This window comes from Triticum dicoccoides, chromosome 6B (assembly GCF_002162155.2).
Source record: "Triticum dicoccoides isolate Atlit2015 ecotype Zavitan chromosome 6B, WEW_v2.0, whole genome shotgun sequence".
In the NCBI taxonomy this organism is placed as follows: Eukaryota; Viridiplantae; Streptophyta; class Magnoliopsida; order Poales; family Poaceae; genus Triticum; species Triticum dicoccoides.
Genome location: NC_041391.1, coordinates 2,727,484 through 2,748,109, shown reverse-complemented (window position 1 = coordinate 2,748,109; position 20,626 = coordinate 2,727,484). Strand labels below are relative to the sequence as shown.

The 20,626-nt window shown below is 45.5% G+C and overlaps 2 protein-coding genes across 2 annotated transcripts in view; one reads left to right on the top strand and one right to left on the bottom strand.

Moving 5' to 3' along the window:
* Window positions 1-5,428: 5,428 nt before the first annotated feature.
* LOC119322233 (amino acid transporter AVT1C-like) lies at window positions 5,429-10,546 on the bottom strand. Its single transcript, XM_037595731.1, has 12 exons — window positions 10,251-10,546; window positions 8,614-8,966; window positions 7,638-7,852; window positions 7,512-7,535; window positions 7,235-7,415; window positions 6,924-7,143; window positions 6,678-6,813; window positions 6,549-6,568; window positions 6,211-6,353; window positions 6,071-6,114; window positions 5,922-5,984; window positions 5,429-5,763 (listed from the first exon to the last, which is right to left on the bottom strand). Exons 1-12 carry the CDS (start codon window positions 10,451-10,453, stop codon window positions 5,665-5,667), a joined length of 1,701 nt encoding a protein of 566 aa, XP_037451628.1. The 5' UTR covers window positions 10,454-10,546; the 3' UTR covers window positions 5,429-5,664.
* Window positions 10,547-20,404: 9,858 nt separating this feature from the next.
* The window catches only part of LOC119323809 (translation initiation factor IF3-1, mitochondrial-like), a 4,235-nt gene continuing 4,013 nt past the window's right edge, over window positions 20,405-20,626 (top strand). Inside the window, exon 1 of the mRNA XM_037597519.1 lies at window positions 20,405-20,603. Within this exon, the coding sequence (XP_037453416.1) occupies window positions 20,426-20,603 (178 nt within the window). The 5' untranslated portion in view covers window positions 20,405-20,425. The remainder of the gene's footprint in view (window positions 20,604-20,626) is intronic.

Sequence of the window (20,626 nt, the reverse complement as noted above, 5' to 3'; positions counted from 1 at the left end):
TCCCAAAAACATTGTCTCACAAAAGTGTTTAGTATTTATTTAAACTGCATATTTTACCGAACAGACAGCACAACCATTATACAACGGTCAACCATGTCGTTGGTAGATCACAAGCTTCCAGTATTTGGATATTGACCACCCGCGTGCATACACCTCCCCTCAACATTCCACTACCTAATTAAGCTTATTGTTCATTTATTGACATGGAAGAAACCGCACTTGAGTTTCTTCACCAAATGGTTGGTGCACAAAAGTTCTAGATTTGTGAGCCACCCTTCTTTGTGTATATTGATGTTCCCTTGCCACAACTACAGAAACTACATGACCTTGCCTTGATGTTATTTGCTTACTCACCCCAAACCTTGGTGCGAAAAGTTAATATTATTTACTGGAACTGCATACCAAACTGAACTAGAAGCACAACTGTTACACAATGGCGTCCCATGTTTGGACACTGACGACACCTGCGTACCTTCCACAACGTCAACCATTCTAATCCCCCCCACACACACCACCACCACCATTGATTTCCGCTTATTCTTGTCCTCTCAATAGTTCATGTTCTTCCTTGTTTTTTCTTCGCATGACACCTCATTTGGAGCCACATATCACATATGCAGAATCACATAAAGACCTTTAGGTGGACATCGCAATCCATAGCGAGGTTGACACCTCAGGCCGGAGTTGTCACCAGAATAACCAACACCAATGGTGGAGCACGCCACCACCGACTACCACCTTGTTGGAGAGAGCTTTGCCCAGGTATGTTGGCCCAACGACCGACATGGCCGGAACTACAACACGAATGGAAGATTACCACCACTTACACGTGACCGCACAGAGCTCAACCACCACTAGATCAAGACACACAACCGCCAAATTGGTGTCGCGCCTCTCAACCGGAGCATTGTGCCTACCCCGAGCATGCCCACCGTCGCGCCCTAACCGCGTCGTCGCGTCATCGTCTCACATCAGCGCCACGTTCGAAGCTTATGATGGAACAATTGTGCGCCATGGCGAGGCCCACACCCACGTGAAGACGGGACGTACCCCGCGAGAGGGATGATCAACCTCGCCGTCACGGACGCTGTGTAGGCTTCGCTTGGCAATGCCCTTAGGCGACCACAAGGGAGAGGAGGGGATGGGATGTGGCCGTGCTTTGTCGGTGCTAGGAGTAGATTGATCTTAAGTATTATGATTTAGTATTGGGCAAATTGTCCTATGTGATTTAGTAAAAATATGTGGCTATAAGGAGATTGATTAATTACTCGTTTGGAAATGTGTCATGAATTTTCCTGTTCTTTAACATGGTTGCCTTGTTTGACCCAATGAAACAATTTCTGACATTAATAAATGGCTTGGTTGATAACTAATGAAATATCGGTTGTTTTCCGCAACATGTTTACATAAGTGCGCCATAGTTTCCCCTCAAAATGTTTGTTTGGACTTAGTTTCAACTGATAGCATGCGATGTTAAAGAACTAATACTAGAGGCATGTCCATAGCTTGATATATCTCAATCATTTTGCTAGCATCTTTGGTATACAACTTTTTCCTGGAAGTTATGATTCTTAGTTTCAGCTACGATGGTTTTTATGTCAATAAATCATGCCTGCAAGTTGTTTCACCTATTATAACTCTAAACCTGTGACCACGAGGATGGTATACTAAGTTATCGATGAGGAGGACTTAGATTTAGGATCACATGTATTGAACAGGTTTTAATGCCTTCTCTGATGATTTCAAAGAAGAACAATCTTATTACTCATAATTACTTAATAATTATGTAAGGTTCCTAGACATGTTAGAATAGCAGAATGGATGAAGGAGCCCCATTATGGATCCTCCAACTACATACATAACCTATTCCTACAAAAGTAAAAGAGCTTAAACTTAGGATATTAGCTCGTCTAGATAAGCTCTATTTCATGAGTGATATCATCAATGCGTGTCTCGGTATCCACTGTCAAGCCTGCTCATTTAATGTTAGTAGCTTTCTTAACTACTTGTTACCTGCAACTATCAGGTAATTCAACTCTCATTTACTTTAATTACAACTGTCACGGTGTCACCACTGTCAAAACTCCCTTACAGTTACTACTAGCGAAATACCTGCGTGTTTCTATGGAACGGAAAACATCTCGAGAGATCGAGTGGAGATACTTTTGTTATGATCATGAGTGTGAAGCTAAAATTTTTTACCACCTCACAACAAGCGGCCATGTCCTCATCTCTATTGACCATCTCTCACCTCTCTGCGTTTGTCCTTCCAGTCCTACATCTTATTCCTAGCTATAACAAAACTAATTGGTCTGTTGGTTTTACCACTGACTACAAAACACTATCATTGCATATGTCATGTTCATCCACTCAACATCACTTTGTTGGCATTTTTGTACTAGCTAAGAGCATCAACTCATAGAGTTGGTTCCAAGTTTCATGTTCGCCTCATGTCCTCATTCAACAACTTAAAGTCCCACTCCCCTTAATCCCGATGCTTACTTTGGGGACCCTCTTGTCTACTCGCTCACTACATAAAACCATTGCTTCTTGCTCCTTGAAACTTATGAGAAATAGTGTGGTAAAACATATTGGGGTGTGTTTGATTATTTATGTTCAAAAAGGCTTCTGTGTGAATAGACTAAAATCTGAGGGCTGAATTAGAAATTATGGAGTTGCCATAGACCTAAGTGTGAGATTTAGGGACTAATACATTAATGTGGTATAGTCAGAGGATTAAAATGCCAAATAGCAAACTTATAAGGCTATCTAGAATGAATGGTTGCCAATTTTCTGAAATCGAATGAATAAAATAAATTTCATTAATTATCATTGTTATTTCATACTTGTTATCATTCATGAATTATGGATCAGTTTCGTTCCTTAATTATATTTCCTTACTTATCATCAAGCATTAATTGTGCATTATTTTCTTCCTTATTTGTTGGATTTATTACTAGCTTTCTACCTACGCTACTTTGGGCCAACTATTGTATGGGACATGTGTGTGTGTGTGTGTGTGAGAGAGAGAGAGAGAGAGAGAGAGAGAGAGACCATGTGAGTTGGAGAACCAACCATCACAACAAGGACCACCAACTCCCCTTTAGTACTAAAGATTATGTAATATTTTCTTCCTCATTTGTTGAACTTATTACATGATTCTTTGTTTGGCCTAGGATGAGAAAACTATTGTATGGGCCATGCAATTGGAGGAAGAAGAACAAGTGAGGTGGAGAACATACCATCATGACAATGACCACCAACCCCCATTTAATAGTAAAAACTAACAAATTCCATCTTGTTATTATTACAGTGTTCTTGCGAGTACACGTGAAGCTAAACTCTTATCAATGTATTGTCGCTCATATCGTGTTGTATATAAATTTGGGTCAGATACTTCCCAACAAAGACTTTCTTGGTCCCCTTCACTTACACGTATCAAGCTTCCACATTATCCCAAATATCTTCCTCGGAAAGTTCACCATATCTACCTACGTCCATAGCAATTTGTGTGGTGTAATGCCATGATCGAAGATGAATAGATCGAAAGTTTTCTCACAAAAAAGAAAAGAAAAGAAAAAAGACACTGCCTATTACATTCCACGCCTAGAATATTTTGTTTGGTTTCATCTTGGGTTCATATTGACTTGATTGCCATTTGTGTGACATTACTTTGATAAAAGAGTTATTGCCTCTGATCTCATAAATTTGACCATTATGCTATACGCCTTAGGCATTGAAGACAAAGACATAATAGAATGATCACCTAGAATGCCATGTGGTCACTTGTCTATGTACATGTATTGAACAACAATGAATCATTAGAGATAATTGGCTGTGTATACAATATTTTTAATTAAGTTCTTCTCGTGAGGCATGAGAGAGAGAGAGAGAGAGAGAGAGAGAGATAGAGAGCATGTTTTGTGTAAGAACTGTAACATCCCAAATTTCAATTTGGATTGTATCACTATGTATCATCCATATGCATCCATATATATTCTTCACGCATTTTGAGCTTTATTTGATTTCCCTTCTGAATTGATTCAAATACTTTGTGCAACTCAATGGCCACTTGAGAAAAGATAACATGACTTCTTCATAAGTTTAAAAAGAGAGTTGGAAGTTCTTGAATCAATTTTTAAAGTTGGCCAAAGTGAGGTTTCAAATTTCCTTTTTGCATTTATTCAAATAAAGATAAAAGAGATAAGAAAATATGACTTCTTCAAAGTGGCATTAAAAGTATGGAAAAAGGGTTATGGGACAAACTTTGACGTAGTTGAAATTTATTTGCAAATAATTTTATTGCCTATTTAAAAAGCCTAGTAAAAAAATTATTTCAAAAACTTGCCTTTTAGGCCAAGAAAAAATTCACATGATTCCATATTAATAGAGGGATTTTCTTGAATTTTTCTGGAATTTTTATAGTCTACTTGCTATTTTATTTTAAGCCTAAATTGTCTCTATTTTTTTTATATAGAAAAAACTTTTGTAAAAAAGGGAAATCTAGCAAACCGATCTGGGGACTAGCACAACAAGCACAGAGACTCCGACCCATTTTGGTAGGGTCGCTACAAGATCTATGCTGAGCTCGCCAGTGGTGAACCAACCGTCTATTGAAACTGTTTTGTAGCACTATATTTTGATCCTCTCTATAGTCCTTGTTCTTCTTTGTCTTCTCTTTGTACGGTACATCTCAGTGGGAACCTCACCACTCCATGAAAGGGGACATGTCTCATTATTCTTGTTGCTCCCTTTCTAGCAGGGAAGAAACCACATGCCATTGCCTCAATATCCTTCGGTTTATCCCGCACCATTGGCGAACAAAGTTCTAGGTTTTAATTTCACACTGCATATTTGCAAGCACGCATAATTTCCACTTCAAGCCAGAACCACTTCCTTAGTCCCACCTTACTTGTACTTCAGTTACCCTAAATAAGTTGCATATAAGACTATTCCTAAAGCTCAACTGTTAAATAGCCGCTACACAATGGCCACCCATGTTCTACGTAGATCCCCGGTTAACTGATTCCATTATTTGGACAATGGTCATCTGCATACACCTTCCCGCAACCCTCGTCCTGCCCCCTCACTATTCCACGCAATTATATTTCCATTTGTTTTAATCCTCCCTATATATAGTCCATGCTCTTCCTCTGTCACCCTAAATCCCTAATTAGCCGCCACCGAAGAAACCATGTGGCCTTGCCTAAGATCCTTCACCTTCTTTTGCATTTACAAGTTATTCCTCAAAATCAGCATCCAACCGTCATCATACACACCTCACTCTAAATATAATTAATCTAGAGACGAATAAAGGCTCTAGTTGCATGGCGGCAAAATTACACTCTCAATATAGATTGATGAATGAAAAATTCAAGCAGCCGGTAATTAGCTAGCAGAACTGGGACTTTATACTGGTAAAGATCCATCAACATACAAATTTAACAATAACAATGCAAAGTTATTGCGGTTGCCACAAATTTAACAACAATACAAATTCAATCATACAACATTTATATATCGATGGACACAATTCATTGTTCGGCAAAATTTGAATCCTCCACTCTCGCTCATACATACATATGCTTAATTATATGTATAATAATGCGGTCGAACGAGCAATCTTCTCTATTATGTATGTAGGGAAGGAAGTACTTCAGAGAGTCAGGTGGCGTAGTTCTGGACAATCCCGGAGAGGGATGAGTATGTCCCCACGCAGGCGCAGGTAACCCCTACGGCGATGATGAATGAGCATGTCGCGGTCTGTAAAATAGTTTTTAGTTAGGCCCCTCATCATAAATAGGTGCTTCACATAAATTTGCTTGGCAATGTCATCACAATATGACCTCAGACCTTCTCTGTTCTGCTAGATACAATTATAGTTATAATAAAGAAACGTGACATTGGAAATATTCGTGTACCTGATACCAAGTCGCTTTTGACTTAAGGATGGCCAGAAAGCAGGCACAAGGCAGAATGTAGGTCTGCGATGAAAACATATTTTTAGCCTCTCACGAATAGCTTACCAATTACTTGTTATCATCTGATGAAATAATCAGCGAAAACTTACCACAAGCATCGCGAATAAAGAACCAATGAGAGCCATCACAAGTGCTGTCGATATACATAAAAAGAACAAAAGTCAGTGGATAATCGAACGGTGTGCTACTAATGTGTAGTAGATTAAAGATAGAAAGCAAATTAACTTACCAAAGAAGGGAACTGACAGGGCAATGATGAGGGTTGACACCACCAGGGCTGATCTAAGTATGATTATGTTGGAGTACTTCTGCTGGCTCCGCGGCAGCAACTCTTCCAGACTCATGGCCAGTGGGGTTATTGTCAATGCATATGTGATTATTCGTTAAGGACATTGTGCAATGATCATGTACATCAACAAATAATTTCAGAACATTATGCAAAGCTACAAAAAAGATTGCTGTGTATTCCAGAAAAGCATAGACAAGAAACAGAATTTTCTCTATGTTTTGTTTTTAGATTAATAAATAATCCCCTTTCAAGATAAATAATTGACAAGCCAAGGATATTTGGTTATTGGATTTGCCACCTGCAACAAATGCCAAGAGATAGGTCAACATGATTGAGAATGAAATTACATAAAACATGCTTAGTACAGAACAAATGGATCTGAGACAATCTAGGCAAAAGCAGTTTACCGTAGCCCAAACGGCAATCTTGGAAACCACCAAATTCTCCGGTAAGTTGAGGGTGAACTGAGACTCGGTGGATTCGCCGAACATTTTGTATCCCATCACCGCAGCAGCAGTAAACAAAATGGTAGAAAACCCAATGCTGAAATTACAGAAGCATCAAACCAAGAGTGAGTTCTGACCTTCCCCAAAAAAAAATGATATGGGGCATGGATGGGCTGCATATAGGTTGTCCCAAAGTGGCCAATTTACCAGGTGAAAAGAATGGAAGGAAACTGGTTGCGGTTCTTCAGAGAAGAGTAGATGTTTGGGAACACCCCATGCCCCGAGTAGCAGTAACCGTAGAGTCCAATCGCGATAGGAATTCCCGGGAGGTTTAACGCTGTCCCTTTGTTCTCGAAGCCGACATGATCGACAACCCCAATCCAGCATAGGCACATGACCACAAGGATTGATGCAACCACACCACCAGCTACAAAGTACAGAGCATATAAATAAAGTGTTAGCCTTGTCAGACATATGTTCAAAAAATGTTTAAATAGAAGCAGCAAGTGAACACTGACCTGAAATATAGCTCAGACATGTAAGGTCACGGAGCCAAGTGGTCGGCATGACGACAAGCGTCGTCAAGATTGCGAAGAACACGTGCGAGTTTATCGTCAAGCCCCCAATGTTCAGGTGCACATTGGGGAACAACTTTGAAAGATTGTCGCTTTCCAGTATCAAATACTCGATGCAGCACGCCTGCAACAACAGATCAAAGGATCGGTTAATTTTCATAGCAGATTCCAGAAGATTACTTACAGAATCAAATGGCTGTGGTTGTTAATGATTACTCACATACAGTTCGACGTACAGGATTATCTGCAGACAGTGAAGCCACACACAAGAAGCAGAAATAAGTTTAAGTTAGCACAACAACTCTCCCTGGCTGAAACCTGCCCAAACCGAAGAACTTGATCTTACCGAGATGGCTATGCGACCGGTGGTGCCAAAGGCGGCATGGCCGATATCCGGGTACGTCTGGAGGCCCTCCTTGCTGTCTAGGCAACGGCGCAGCAGCACACCGGTGTACCATGCGAGCAGAGCAAACACAACCAGTATCACCAGTCCGAGCCAGCCCCCTTGCTTGATGGCATAAGGCGTCGACAGGATTCCGACGCCACACAGAACATTTATCCCTGCATATTAAACAGAAAAAATAGATCAGTGAACATTTATTCCATGATGAGCAAGTATTCTTCAGGTTCAGTAACATTTATCACAGGAAAGTTGAGACATTCAGAATAGAAATTCTATTGCAGATCCAACTGGTTTGTCTTGAAGCAGTGGGACAGCGTGCAGATCTCGATGTGACACCATGTCACATGGTTTGGTTGTGCTGACTCGTCAACCATGTGATGTCCCTATTAACACGGAAGAACAGGAAGAAAAATCGAAACGGTGGACCGAGAACCATGTGTGATGCGGCGCCTCAACCACGCGAATAGACGCTTACTCAATCATGCATAATTGACCACTTGGTGTACTTGACGGCCTGATTCTCTGTGCTTAAGTTAACTGCCAGCAACCCACTTGGTTAAGTAGATCTGATCAGAACATTCTAGGAGGTAATTAGTAGTTTCTGTCAACCTTGGGTGACATGCTAAACTGTAAAAATGGCACAAAAAGCAGTGTGATTTGTAACTTATGGTTTGGAGCTTTAGATTAGTGTAAACTGTGTATCAGTGGCCGTCAGCATGGTACTACGGCCGCATCGGTACAATGAACTTGGACATCAGTCTGCTTCTAGGAACGTGTCTAGGTTCACCAAGTCTGATGTTCAGCAATGGTACATCACAAGAATATGCTGCAGTGCCAATAATTGAGGGCCCCTATTCACCATACCCATTTCAAGTTCAGAATGGGAAATTCATTCAGAGGCCATGTTGCAGGTGCTTACCGTTCATGGCTCCCTGGGTGTAAGAGCACTGCTGGTAGGGAGAGGCCTCATGGCCGACCACCACCGGCTTGCGGTCCTCGGGGATCTGCTGCAGCGACGGCTTCCTCGACGGCAGGAGGTGCTGCGAGCTCTTCTTCCGGATGTCCTCATGCTGCTGCTGCTGTTGCTCGTCGCTTGTGGTGGGGCGTATGAGCGGCTTGACGAGATTGGAGACGATCTCGGGGGTTTTGCCCCGGAACGAGGTGTTGAGGAAGGAGCTGTTGAGGAAGGAGTTGGACAGCCGGCTCAGCGTCGGCGTCCCCAGGAAGGCCAGGCTCGGCGACTGCACGTTGCTCAGAATGTCGATCGATTGCCTGTGAAAACACGAGATAAAAAATGTTTGTCAGTGACATGGGAATAAGCAGAGCAAACTGTGCGCTGCTTCATCACTCGCTGAGCATCTGCAGCACGTTCCTAGGGGTGTAAAATGCAGATATGTTTCTAACTTGTTTCAGGCTGTTTGTAGGCAAGAAAATACAGTAAGATTCAGGCTCGTTTAACTAAGAACAGCGCTATGGATGCGCGTTTTGGTCAGAAATGATGAGTTGGAAGAAGATGAAAACGCAGGGCGATGTACAGCTGGAAATGAACTCTTCCTGCAAAACAAAACCTATTTTTTTTTTGCAAAATCGCATTTCGGAAGGAAAAATCCAAGAAAAAGAAACAGCTGAGGAGATGATGAAGATGTGACAGCTGTAGTTGCTGGTCCACAAGGCCTGAGCTGTGTCACCCCACCCCACCATGGGTGACCTGGCTGTTTAAAATGGTGACATCCTTCCAAAATAAACAATAATAATAAGAGATAGTAGTGGTGCTTGTTTGGAGACAGGCATGAGTAGAGGTGGTATTTGGGATGATGATGATGATGATTAAGCTACTACAGGTAATGGATTGAGATTGGTGGGCAAGCACAATTCCAACTTTCCCACTCCGGTGGGGATATATATTCACTAATTGCCACATCAGCACCATACAGATCCAGAGATGCAGAGGGGGGAACAGAAGAGAGGAGAACATGATGAACATGCAGCTAGCAGGTTGGTTTGTCCTCTCTCTCTCTCTCTGTCAGAAAGGAAGCGTGTGTCTGCTCCTCCACCGGCGGCGGCATAGACGGGTTATGCGATTGCACACGATCAGATCGAGCGGTTGCTTGGTAAAACTTGCATGAACAGACACATGGTGGTGCTGAGAAAACTACTCCTAGTTGGTAGCAGGAATGGAACGCCATGTGATTGTTCTAGCAAGGGGGGCCAAATAAGGAGCGGCAGCATGGATCCAAGATTGGGATTTGGCTGGGCGTTGTAAGAGGTCCGGGTCCAGCAAGCAAGCAGCTCGCCGTTCGTTCCGGGAAGAATAATGGATTCATATGGTTGCGTACAATTCTTAATTCTGAATCTTCGTCTCTTAACTGAATCCGGAACGGAACTTTCAGAGAACCGGAAAGGAATCTGAATGCTGAATGGATCGAGTTGAAAGCAAGAAAGGGAGGGAGATTGGAGTAGCAAGTAAGCAAGCAAACAGATGGGATCGATGGAGTTCGACGGAAGACAAGACGAGACGGACTTTGATGGATGGAGATGGGATCGTTACATACATACCTGTAGCTCTGCGGCCATTGGTTGGTGTAGGAGTTGGGCTGGCTCCCGCCGCCGCCGCCGCCGCGCGGGGTGTCGCACGACGACGAGTCCGACGACGACCCGTCGCCGGCGTCGTCCTCCCTCTGGGCGGGATCCTCCTCGTCGCCGTCGTCGTCGTCGCTGTCGATGATGAAGCTGCGCTCCTCCCCCAGCAGGCTCTTCATCCTCTCGCTCTCCTGCTTGTCGCCTCGCCGCAGCGGAGCAGAGCAGAGCAGGCGAGGGGAGAAGACAAGACAGGGATGGGTGTGGCTGATTGCTTTTCCTTCGCTTTGGTTTGGACTTTGGCCGGAAGGGTTTATATAGCCTACGCTTCAAACAAAAATTCCAACTTTCATTCACCGTAGCAATAAGGAAACCAAAAGAAAAAAAGGCTTTTGACAGTCCATGCCCGTGTATGTACTACAAAACCCTAAACTCAAAAGAAGAAAGAAATTGTAGCTCTGCTTTTCCGCCTCGATTAAAAAGGAAAAACATTTTTGCCTGGCTGGACGGCGAGCTGTCGACACATAAAAACATTAAATATTGTAGTTTTTTTAAGGAAAATGCTAAAAGGCAATGGCATTGTGATTTTATTTTTATTTTTTTTCGGGTGAATGGCATTGTGGTTTGTTTTAGAGAAATATATATTGGTGGCAGTGGTTTAGGTTGCCCCGGGTTTTGTGTGTGTCTGTGTGTGCGTAAACGCGTTTGCTTTTGTATAAAATTTGGCGAACCGATCGTCTCCGTCGCGTTAGATCTCTGGCGTGTAGTCTCCTCCCCCTCTTTCGTATTGTGTCGTTCCGTCTCCCCTTACGAGCGTTGTGGATATCTCTTCCCCCTCTTTTCCCGCCACCCATGGACGGTAGCATGATACGTTGCTGCCTGGCCCAGGACCCACCTGTCACCGCCGATTTGCCATACTGCACCTCATGAGGAAAGGAGGCGTGTAGAATGAAGATAAGCGACACCGGAAAGGAAGAAGAAATGTTGTGTTCCATCGTCATTTCCATGTCGTCTAGTGCTGCCGGCGCAATCCTACTAGAGGCCTCCGTGCAAAATAAGGACGCGAGTCTGCCACAACTGTATGTTGGGCAAGCTTTCGACTTCGGCCTCCTCCGATAGCGATAGGGAGTCTAGGAGGGGGATAAGTCGAGGGATGCGGCAGCTAGGGTTTGCATGAGCCCTTGGATGACGGTTGGACGTTATACGCAAACAAAAAGAACCGGAGGGGGTATAACAGTACATTTTACACCAGGACCCTCAAAGAATACAAAATTATAGACCACTCTTAACACTAAAAAGGAGTCGAAGGAGGCGGCGGCTAGGGTTTGCACGAGCCCCTGCGTGGCGGTTTGGACATTATACGCAAACGAAAAGAACCGAAGGGGGTATAACCGTACAGTTTACACCAGGACCCTCGAAGATGCAAAATAGTAGAGCACTCCTAACACTAAAAAGGAATCAAGGTCATGAAGCAAGATTGGAATTCCATCCTTATAACAGTCTGCAGAACTGATCCGAACCCATCATCATCCGGGATGATGTTGGGGAACGTTGCAGAAAATTAAATTTTTTCCTACGGTTTCACCAAAGATCCATCTATGAGTTCATCTAGCAACGAGTCATGGGAGAGTGATTGCATCTACATACCACTTGTAGATCGCGTGCGGAAGCGTTCAATGGAACGGGGATGATGGAGTCGTACTCGCCGTGATTCAGATCACCGATGACCTAGTGCTGAACGGACAGCACCTCCGCGTTCAACACACGTACGGAGCGGATGACGTCTCCTCCTTCTTGATCCAGCAAGGGAGAAGGAGAGGTTGATGAAGATCCAGCAGCACGACGACGTGGTGGTGGATGTAGCAGAACTCCGGCAAGGCTTCGCTAAGCAACGACGGGAGGAGGAGGAGGTGTAGCAGGGAGAGGGAGGTGCCAAGCCTTGAGGGGTGCGGCTGCCCCTCCCTCCCCTCCCTTTATATAGTGGCAAGAGAGGGGGAGGGGGGGGCGCAGCCTTGCCCCTTCCTCCAAGGAAGGGTGCGGCCAAGGGGGGAGAGGAGTCCATCCTCCCCAAGGCACCTTGGAGGTGCCTTCCCCTTTTAGGACTCTCCCCTCCTCTTGTCTCTTTGGCGCATGGGCCTCTTGGGGCTGGTGCCCTTGGCCCATATAGGCCAAGGCGCACCCCCTACAGCCCATGTGGCCCCCCCCCCGGGGCTGGTGGACCCCTGGTGGACCCCCGGACCCCCTTTCGGCACTCCCGGTACAATACCGATAACGCGCGAAACTTTTCCGGCGACCAAAATAAGACTTCCCATATATAAATCTTTACCTCCGGACCATTCCGAAACTCCTCGTGACGTCCGGGATCTCATCCGGGACTCCGAACAACATTCAGTTTGCTGCATACTCATATTCATACAACCCTAGCGTCACCGAACCTTAAGTGTGTAGACCCTACGGGTTCGGGAGACATGCAGACATGACCAAGACGGCTCTCGGGCAATAACCAACAGCGGGATCTGGATACCCATGTTGGCTCCCACATGCTCCTCGATGATATCATCGGATGAACCACGATGTCGAGGATTCAATCAACCCCGTATACTATTCCCTTTGTCAATCGGTATTTTACTTGCCCGAGATTCGATAGTCAGTATCTCAATACCTCGTTCAATCTCGTTACCGGCAAGTCACTTTACTCGTACCGTAATGCATGATCCCGTGACCAAACACTTGGTCACTTTGAGCTCATTATGATGATGCACTACCGAGTGGCCCAGTGATACCTCTCCGTCATACGGAGTGACAAATCCCAGTCTCGATCCGTGTCAACCCAACAGACACTTTCGGAGATACCTGTAGTGCACCTTTATAGTCACCCAGTTACGTTGTGACGTTTGGTACACCCAAAGCACTCCTACGGTATTCGGGAGTTACACGATCTCATGGTCTAAGGAAGAGATACTTGACATTGGAAAAGCTCTAGCAAAACGAACTACACGATTTTGTGCTATGCTTAGGATTGGCTCTTGTCCATCACATCATTCTCCTAATGATGTGATCCCGTTATCAATGACATCCAATGTCCATAGTCAGGAAACCATGACTATCTGTTGATCAACGAGCTAGTCAACTAGAGGCTCACTAGGGACATATTGTGGTCTATGTATTCACACGTGTATTACGATTTCCGGATAATACAATTATAGCATGAATAAAAGACAATTATCATGAACAAGGAAATATAATAATAATATTTTTATCATTGCCTCTAGGGCACATTTCCAACAGATGAAACATCACAGGTTGCTAACCGGGTTGAATAGAAGTAGATGCCAGGCTGCGCCAAAACCGCCTCCCCTATGGCACGGTGATGGGAAGGAGAGAACGGAGGTGGCTTTACAGAATGCCAACACTCCAAACAAAGCAAAATTATAGACCACTTCTGACTTTGCAAAAAGGAGTTGAGATCATGATGCAAAAATTGCAGTCCCGTTCTTGTAACGGTATGCAACACCGACCGAGGCCAGCATCGTTGAGGACGAAACCACTATGTACGATGGGTCAGCTGCCACTCCATCACCGGCTGCTAACTGGATGGAAGAGAGGTAGATGCCAAGTTGTGCGCAAACTCCCCCCCCCCCTCCTATGGCACGACAACACCGACTGAGGCCATCATGTATTGTTGAGGATGAAACAACTCCATCACCGGTTGCTGAGGCCATCATGTATTGTTGTCCACAAACTGACTCCCCTATGGCACGACGACAGGAAGGGGAGAACGGAGGTGGCTTTAGAGAATGTCGACACTCTAACCGGTCGTCATTCTTCCAGAGGGTACATCTATAGGCCATTAGAATCCTTATGCCGGACACAAGAACAAGATTCACCCAAAAGGGATTGAGCACCAATGACGAACTATGGTGCTCCTGCTGGCGCCATGGCTCCAACGCTGACACAACTGGGATTGAGCACCAATGACGAACAATGATGAATTGATCTATCAGCTCGTCGGACACATGATCCCTCCCCTTCCACATCTCATCCTTTCCTTCCCACGGTGAGAAAAGGCATGCACCATAAGAGAGCATATAGTGAGAAAAGGCGTGCGCCAGATCCTGGTAACATTTTTTTTAGAAAAGGAGGTTAAAACCCCCCGACCTCTGCATCAATCGATGCATACAGACAAGATCCTGCTAACATGTGAGCTTATTGACGGAACTACCACTGGATATGAGGAAGCGATCGCTCTCAAGGGGCATAGAGCGACGGAGGGGGTACTTGGCCATATTGGAATCACTGAAAGGGCTTATATTTTGGAACGGAGGGGGTACTTTAATCTGGATTTATCAACCTTTACAAAAACGGTTTGAAAGCAAAGAGGGCTCCAGGGTGCTCGGAGCCAAAAATGCCCACTCAACAACAACCAGCAAGGCACTAAATACATGTGGTGTGGGCCAGTTAACCGTCCACTTGCTTGGGATGCGTACAAGATAGATAGCGCCTTCAAGTTTGTGTGGCATCTTGCTGGATGGGTTCTTATTAGCAGCAAGGATCCAAAGCAAGCAGGGGAATTAAACATTATGATTAGGAGGCAGTACCCCACCACACGATGGTGCTTATCATAATGGGGGACACATTATGTTTAATCATCATCATTATTGATTGATGTCGTTGTTGCTGCGTATCATGATGAAGACGATTAAGTACTACTCCCCCTTCGTTTCTAAATATTTATCTTTTTAGAGATTTCAAATGGACTACCACATACATACGGATGTATATAGACATATTTTAGAGTGCAGATCGATTCACTCATTTTACTTCATATGCAGTCATTTGTTGATATCTCTAAAAAGACAGATATTTAGGAACGGAGGGAGTAGTAATGTTGGTGGGGGGCAATTTGTTTCTGGCCGCAGATGAGACGACAGCAGTAAGAAAGAGAAAAAAACAGCCATCCATTGGATGGACATGGCTGTCACTGATGTATTTTAATTCTTGGCAGTTCTGTTGGCCTCACCGATCGGATCTTAGTATCTGCTGACAGGATCTGATCAGAAAGAAACGCTGACGGACGGAGTAGCTGAGCCAGCAACAATTACATTATTATTATTAGTAGTAGTAAAGTATGTGTTTGCATTGCCTAAATGACTGATTGATTGCCCACCGTTGAGATTTACTTGTTTATAATCACGTTTGCTTGCACTGTAGCACGCTCTGGATGCATGGTTTCTTTATGTTCATTCGCTAGCAGATAAGCTAAACTGAACTCGCACAGTGGAAGAATGGACCATGCCATGATGTTGACGCCAAACATGCATTCCCATCCTTCTTCAACCTTTTGGAAGGCCCTACAAATATATACCGACGAAAGCCCGCCATTTTAACTTTTCTGAACTATAAGGTGTGAGTTTAATTTTTAAGCCCCAACCCACATGTTGGTGTCCACATAAGTCCGGGAGGCCCTATCCTAGCCTTGGCTGATGATCCGTACTTCCGGAGGATAACGGTGGCATCGGATTGCAAGGTGGTGGTCGACGCAATCAAGCACCGGAGTGCATCTTTTTACGGTGCTGTGCTACATGAAATATTGCTTAGTTCATCTACTTTTATTTCCTGTGCTTTTAGTCATGAGTTTCGGACCTCGAATGCTGGGGCCGATCGTCTTGCAAAAAGGCACCGGATTATAATTTTTTAAGATTTATTTGGTAGAAAAAACTTATATTCCATTTTATAAAATAACCCTTTTTTAAGGAGGATCATCCCTGGCCTCTGCATCCGAGAGATGCATGCGGCTATATTATTAAAAAGTGCCAACAAAAGATAGAACCCCTTATTTTTGGTTTACAATATTTAATTTCCCTGTGTTTCATGAAGTCGGAGTTTTCTTCAAAGGCTATTCTTTTTTTATTTACACAGGCCCTTATTAGACCAGAAGTTGAGGATTCTCTAATTCTACGACAAATTTTTTTCTCATGAAATTAGGTTTTCCCAATAATTTGGGATGGCACTATCTCATCAATTTCAGTCCATATGGCGAGCGGAGAATACTTCCATCCAGGAAAAGGAGGAACAATTATATGTCTTAAAGTTCTCAGGGTTGATAAGACCGAACACTTGATGTGTGCGGTTTACTGAAAAACGCCAAATCTACAACCCTTGAACCATGATTCCCATTCCAGAAGCTCCATCCCATCCGCGCCCCTGACATCATGCATGCGAACAACGACAACAACCTAAGAGGAAAATAAAACCTAATCTCACCGCCCAAGTGCCCAATGAGATGACAAGGCCATCGCCTGCTTGATGCCGCCATGGAGAGGATCGTTTTTTTCGAAAAGGAGGATGACCCCCGGCCTCTGCATCTGGGAGATGCATACGGTCATTTTATTGATTATTCTCGAGGACGTTACAAAGTATTACAACAATATGCCTGAATCCGCCATCTTGGCAGCATCTGCCGTTACTCCTATTCAAATGATGAAGGGGTGCAAGCTGGGCCACATACCCATACCTCTCACCTAAGCTTAACATCTAAAGCCGGAGGCCCCGACCGAGCCAGCATCTACCGGGCCAGGGGCTCAAACCGGTCTGGCGCACTCACATGTGTCGTCAACGCCATCTTCCACTGGTCCATCTTCAGAGTAGATTGAGATGACAACTATGGCAGGTCCTCCGCCATCGCCTCCACCTACGCGAGCCTCCGCCATTGACGCCACCACGACGCCAGCCGACGACCGAGAAAGCGCGGCCCAACCAGGCTGGCCAACACGCCGAACAGGGGAGGAAGGGAGGCGCCAGATCGCGCACAGCGACTGCCACGGAAGCCGCCGCCGGCCGCCAACGACCACCGGATTCTCGCCGCCCGCACGGCCGGGACACCAGATCCACCACCCGCACGGCTGTTAGCCGGCCGTGCCTTGCCAATGAAGCCGCCGCTCCAGATCCGGGGTTCCCCACATAGGAGCAGGGCAACTGAGGCCCCACCGCCACCATCCTTGGCACCACGGGCTTGCCCGACGGCTGCCTCAGGCACGACGAGGGAGGGAGGAGGGGAGGGGGTGAGGAGGAGAGGCAGCTAGAGTTGGGAGGAGGAGGCGGCTAGGGTCGTAGTGAGGGGGGAGAAGCAAGGCAACTTTATTTGACATGGCATTACCCCACTACGCAATGCCACTAGCTAAGATGTTTATTTAATCATCATCATTATTGATTGATGTCATCGTTGCTGTTTTATTATTATTATTATTATTATTATTATTATTATTATTATAATAATGATGGTAACATCGCACACATGCAGCCAAACACAGTAATGTTGGTGCAGCTGCTGCAAATCGGACGACAGCAGTGAGCAGCTGCTGCCATCCATGTCATATTTTTCTTGGCCTCATCGAACGATCGGATCTGAGTATCCATCTGCTGCCAGACAGGATCTCATCACAAACAAAGAAAGAAAGAAACTCTGAGTTGAGTACGTAGCTGGTGTGATTGCGTTGCTTGATCGATTGACTGATTTATTTGTTTATAATCACGTTTGCTTGCACTGTAGTATGCTCTGAATCGTCGTCGTCAGCGGCAGATCGGATCCGGTCCCTTGTATGGTTTCTTTATTCATTCAGATAAGTTAAATGGACCATGCCATGCCATGATGTTGACGCCAACCATGCCATGCATTCCCAATCTCATCTCACCTTCCTCAACCTCCCGCCCGGCCCTACTGGCATGAATCACCAAGTCAGCCTCGCCACGTCACCGCGGTTCCAGAGGAATAAGCACGCCGCTCCGCATTGAAGACAGCTCAGGGCGGATGCGACCTCTCATTGCCTCCGCCATTCATACGCCCCTATTAACCCCGCGTGCAAGCCCAAAAACCTACTCCAACCATATGTCCATTCATGAGCGGGTCGGCATTAAACGCAACGCCGGCCAAGCTCCTCCCGTCCACCCTATATTTAAACCATGGCAGGCGCCGGACAAGAAGCACACCCCTCCGTCGCTTCCCCAGCCTCCTCCTTCACCATTTTCTCCATCATTTCGATGGCATCCGACACGCATGAAGAGCAGTTCCTCAGCATAAAAGCCGGCATGGTGGCCCGCCGAGCCCGGCGGATACGAGCGAGGCAACTCACTGCTCCACCTCGCTCCCCTAGGCCGAACGAGCCTTCTCATGTTTCTTCTCATGTTTATGAGCGAGGCGAAGAAACCCTTATTTTTTGGTTTACAATATTTTCGGATTTTTCTTCTCATGTTTATGTTATTTATTTATTATTACACAGGGAAGTTGAGCATTCTCTAACTTTATGACTATATTCGTATTACTTTAAATTAGGTTTTCCTAATATTTTTGCATGACACCATATATATCATCAACTGCAGTCCACATGGGGAGCGGAAAGACGTTCCATTTAGGAAAAGGAGGAAAAGGAGCAAAATATATGTCCTACAGTTCTTCTTAGGGTTTATAGCATCGAACGCCAGGCTCATTGGGTTGGATGAATTTCATAAGAATTCCAGAGGATTCTTTTCGTGTGATCTTTTGTCCTCCAAGTTCGTAGGATTAAAAAAACAGACCATATGAACTCCTATGGTCAACTCAACTTTGTACGCAAAATGCAAAGGGTGTTGTTTTATTTAAACCGAGCTTCTAGATGGTTTCCCCCATGACAACTATGGTATTGATGAAAATATTTCTTTTAGTAAACCACACATATCATTAATCAATAATCAGAATACATGTACAAACACACATGGGAATCGTTAGAGAAATCAAGGGTTGACATATGTCATGAGAACTGTGCAGTGAGGACCCCAAGACATAGAAAGAAGACAAGATGGTCCATACGAGTTCCTGCTCAGACCGAACCTTATAATTGTCAGTGGCAGAGCTACACCCAGAGGTATGGGCGGGCTAGTCTGAAGAGAGATCTGATTTTCTAGAAATCAAGGCCCAAATTTACCCTTAGGCCTAGTCTATTGCAGCAAACCCGGCGGGCCATGGCCCAGTTTGCATCAATGTGGCTCCACCACTAATGGTTATAACCAATATCCAACGCCGCCAGAGGCACTTATCGAAGAAGAAGTATAACCTCCATCGTCGTCAGATCCAGGGAGCACCATTGCCATAAAGGCCTTTAGAGTCGATGAGCAGGCCTGCTAAAAGCAGCATAGCACATGTCGCCGTGGCATGTCGACGGGGGGAACATCCCCCATGATGACCTGAACTCAAAACCGCCGCATCCCAACGACGTAGTTAGGAAAGAACGCCAGATCCGCAACCCACGAACCACGAATCCCATTCCAGAAACTCCATATCACCCCGGCCCTCGACACCACTACCAAGAACAGCAACATCCGGAGAGGAAAAGAAAACCTAATTCCACCCCTAATGGGGAGTGAGAAGACGAGGCAATTGGCTTATCGGCACCAACATGGAGAGGGTCGTTGTGATGAGGAAGAAGCCAAAGCAACTTTATTCGATGCGGCACCGTCCTCACCCCTCCAACGCCCCCACTTGGAAGATTAATTCAACCCACCGCCGAAGGGGAGAGCAGAGGAGGCGAAAAACACGGTATCACCGTCTTGCGCCAAGGGAAGGAACTATCACCCATGATCACCTTTGTCCTGGAAAAGGAAGAGAGCGATACGGTTGTTGGCGTTTGAGCTAGTAGTTTGGTGCTAGAAAGTTAATATGATTCTCATGCACGTACACAACCAAACAATTTCCATCACACACATGTTCATGCTATTTTTACATCCTCATGCCTATTATTATCTTTTACATCCTCATTCTTGCTATTTGACATCTACTCCCTCCGTAAACTAATATAAGAGCGTTTAGATTACTACTTTAGTGATCTAAACGCTTTTATATTAGTTTACAGAGGGAGTATATTCTTACATCCTCGTGCCTTTAATTATGCAAAAACAAAACGAACGTCTATCTCAAAAAAAGATTTTTATTTTTTTAGAGGGAGAGAGAGAGAGAGGGGAAACGATAGGAGGCCGTGAGTGAAATGGGCTTCGCGAGTGGGCCATGCTCGGCTTACACTCCCTCCTGGGCTGCTGATCCGGCCCTTGGCGTGGAGCTTTCTCCCTCGGCCGACTCCCCTCCCCTTCCTCGCCGCCGCCGCCGCCGCCGCCGAGGCTCCCTATCCATGGCTCTCCGCCGCGCCATCGGGTCCCTCGCCGTCCGCACGCAGGCGGCATCATACTGCCTCCGCCGCGCCGCCGCCTCGCCGCCCACCCTCATGCCTCCTCCGCCCCCGCCCCCGTCCTTCCGCCGCCCGGTCGTCGTCCCCCGCCGCTCCTTCGCCGCCCCGCCGCAGCACGTACGTCCCCTCCCTTCCCCACCCCCC

What these genes read in the sequence shown, in the direction of transcription:
- LOC119322233 (XM_037595731.1), bottom strand. Translation starts at nt 10,453, where the DNA reads ATGAAGAGCCTGCTGGGGGAGGAGCGCAGCTTCATCATCGACAGCGAC. An exon ending in CAATGGCCGCAGAGCTACAG is followed by an intron (nt 8,967 to 10,250) that starts GTATGTATGTAA and finishes GTGTTTTCACAG; the next exon opens with GCAATCGATCGACATTCTGA. An exon ending in AGATTGCCGTTTGGGCTACG is followed by an intron (nt 6,569 to 6,677) that starts GTAAACTGCTTT and finishes CATTTGTTGCAG; the next exon opens with GTGGCAAATCCAATAACCAA.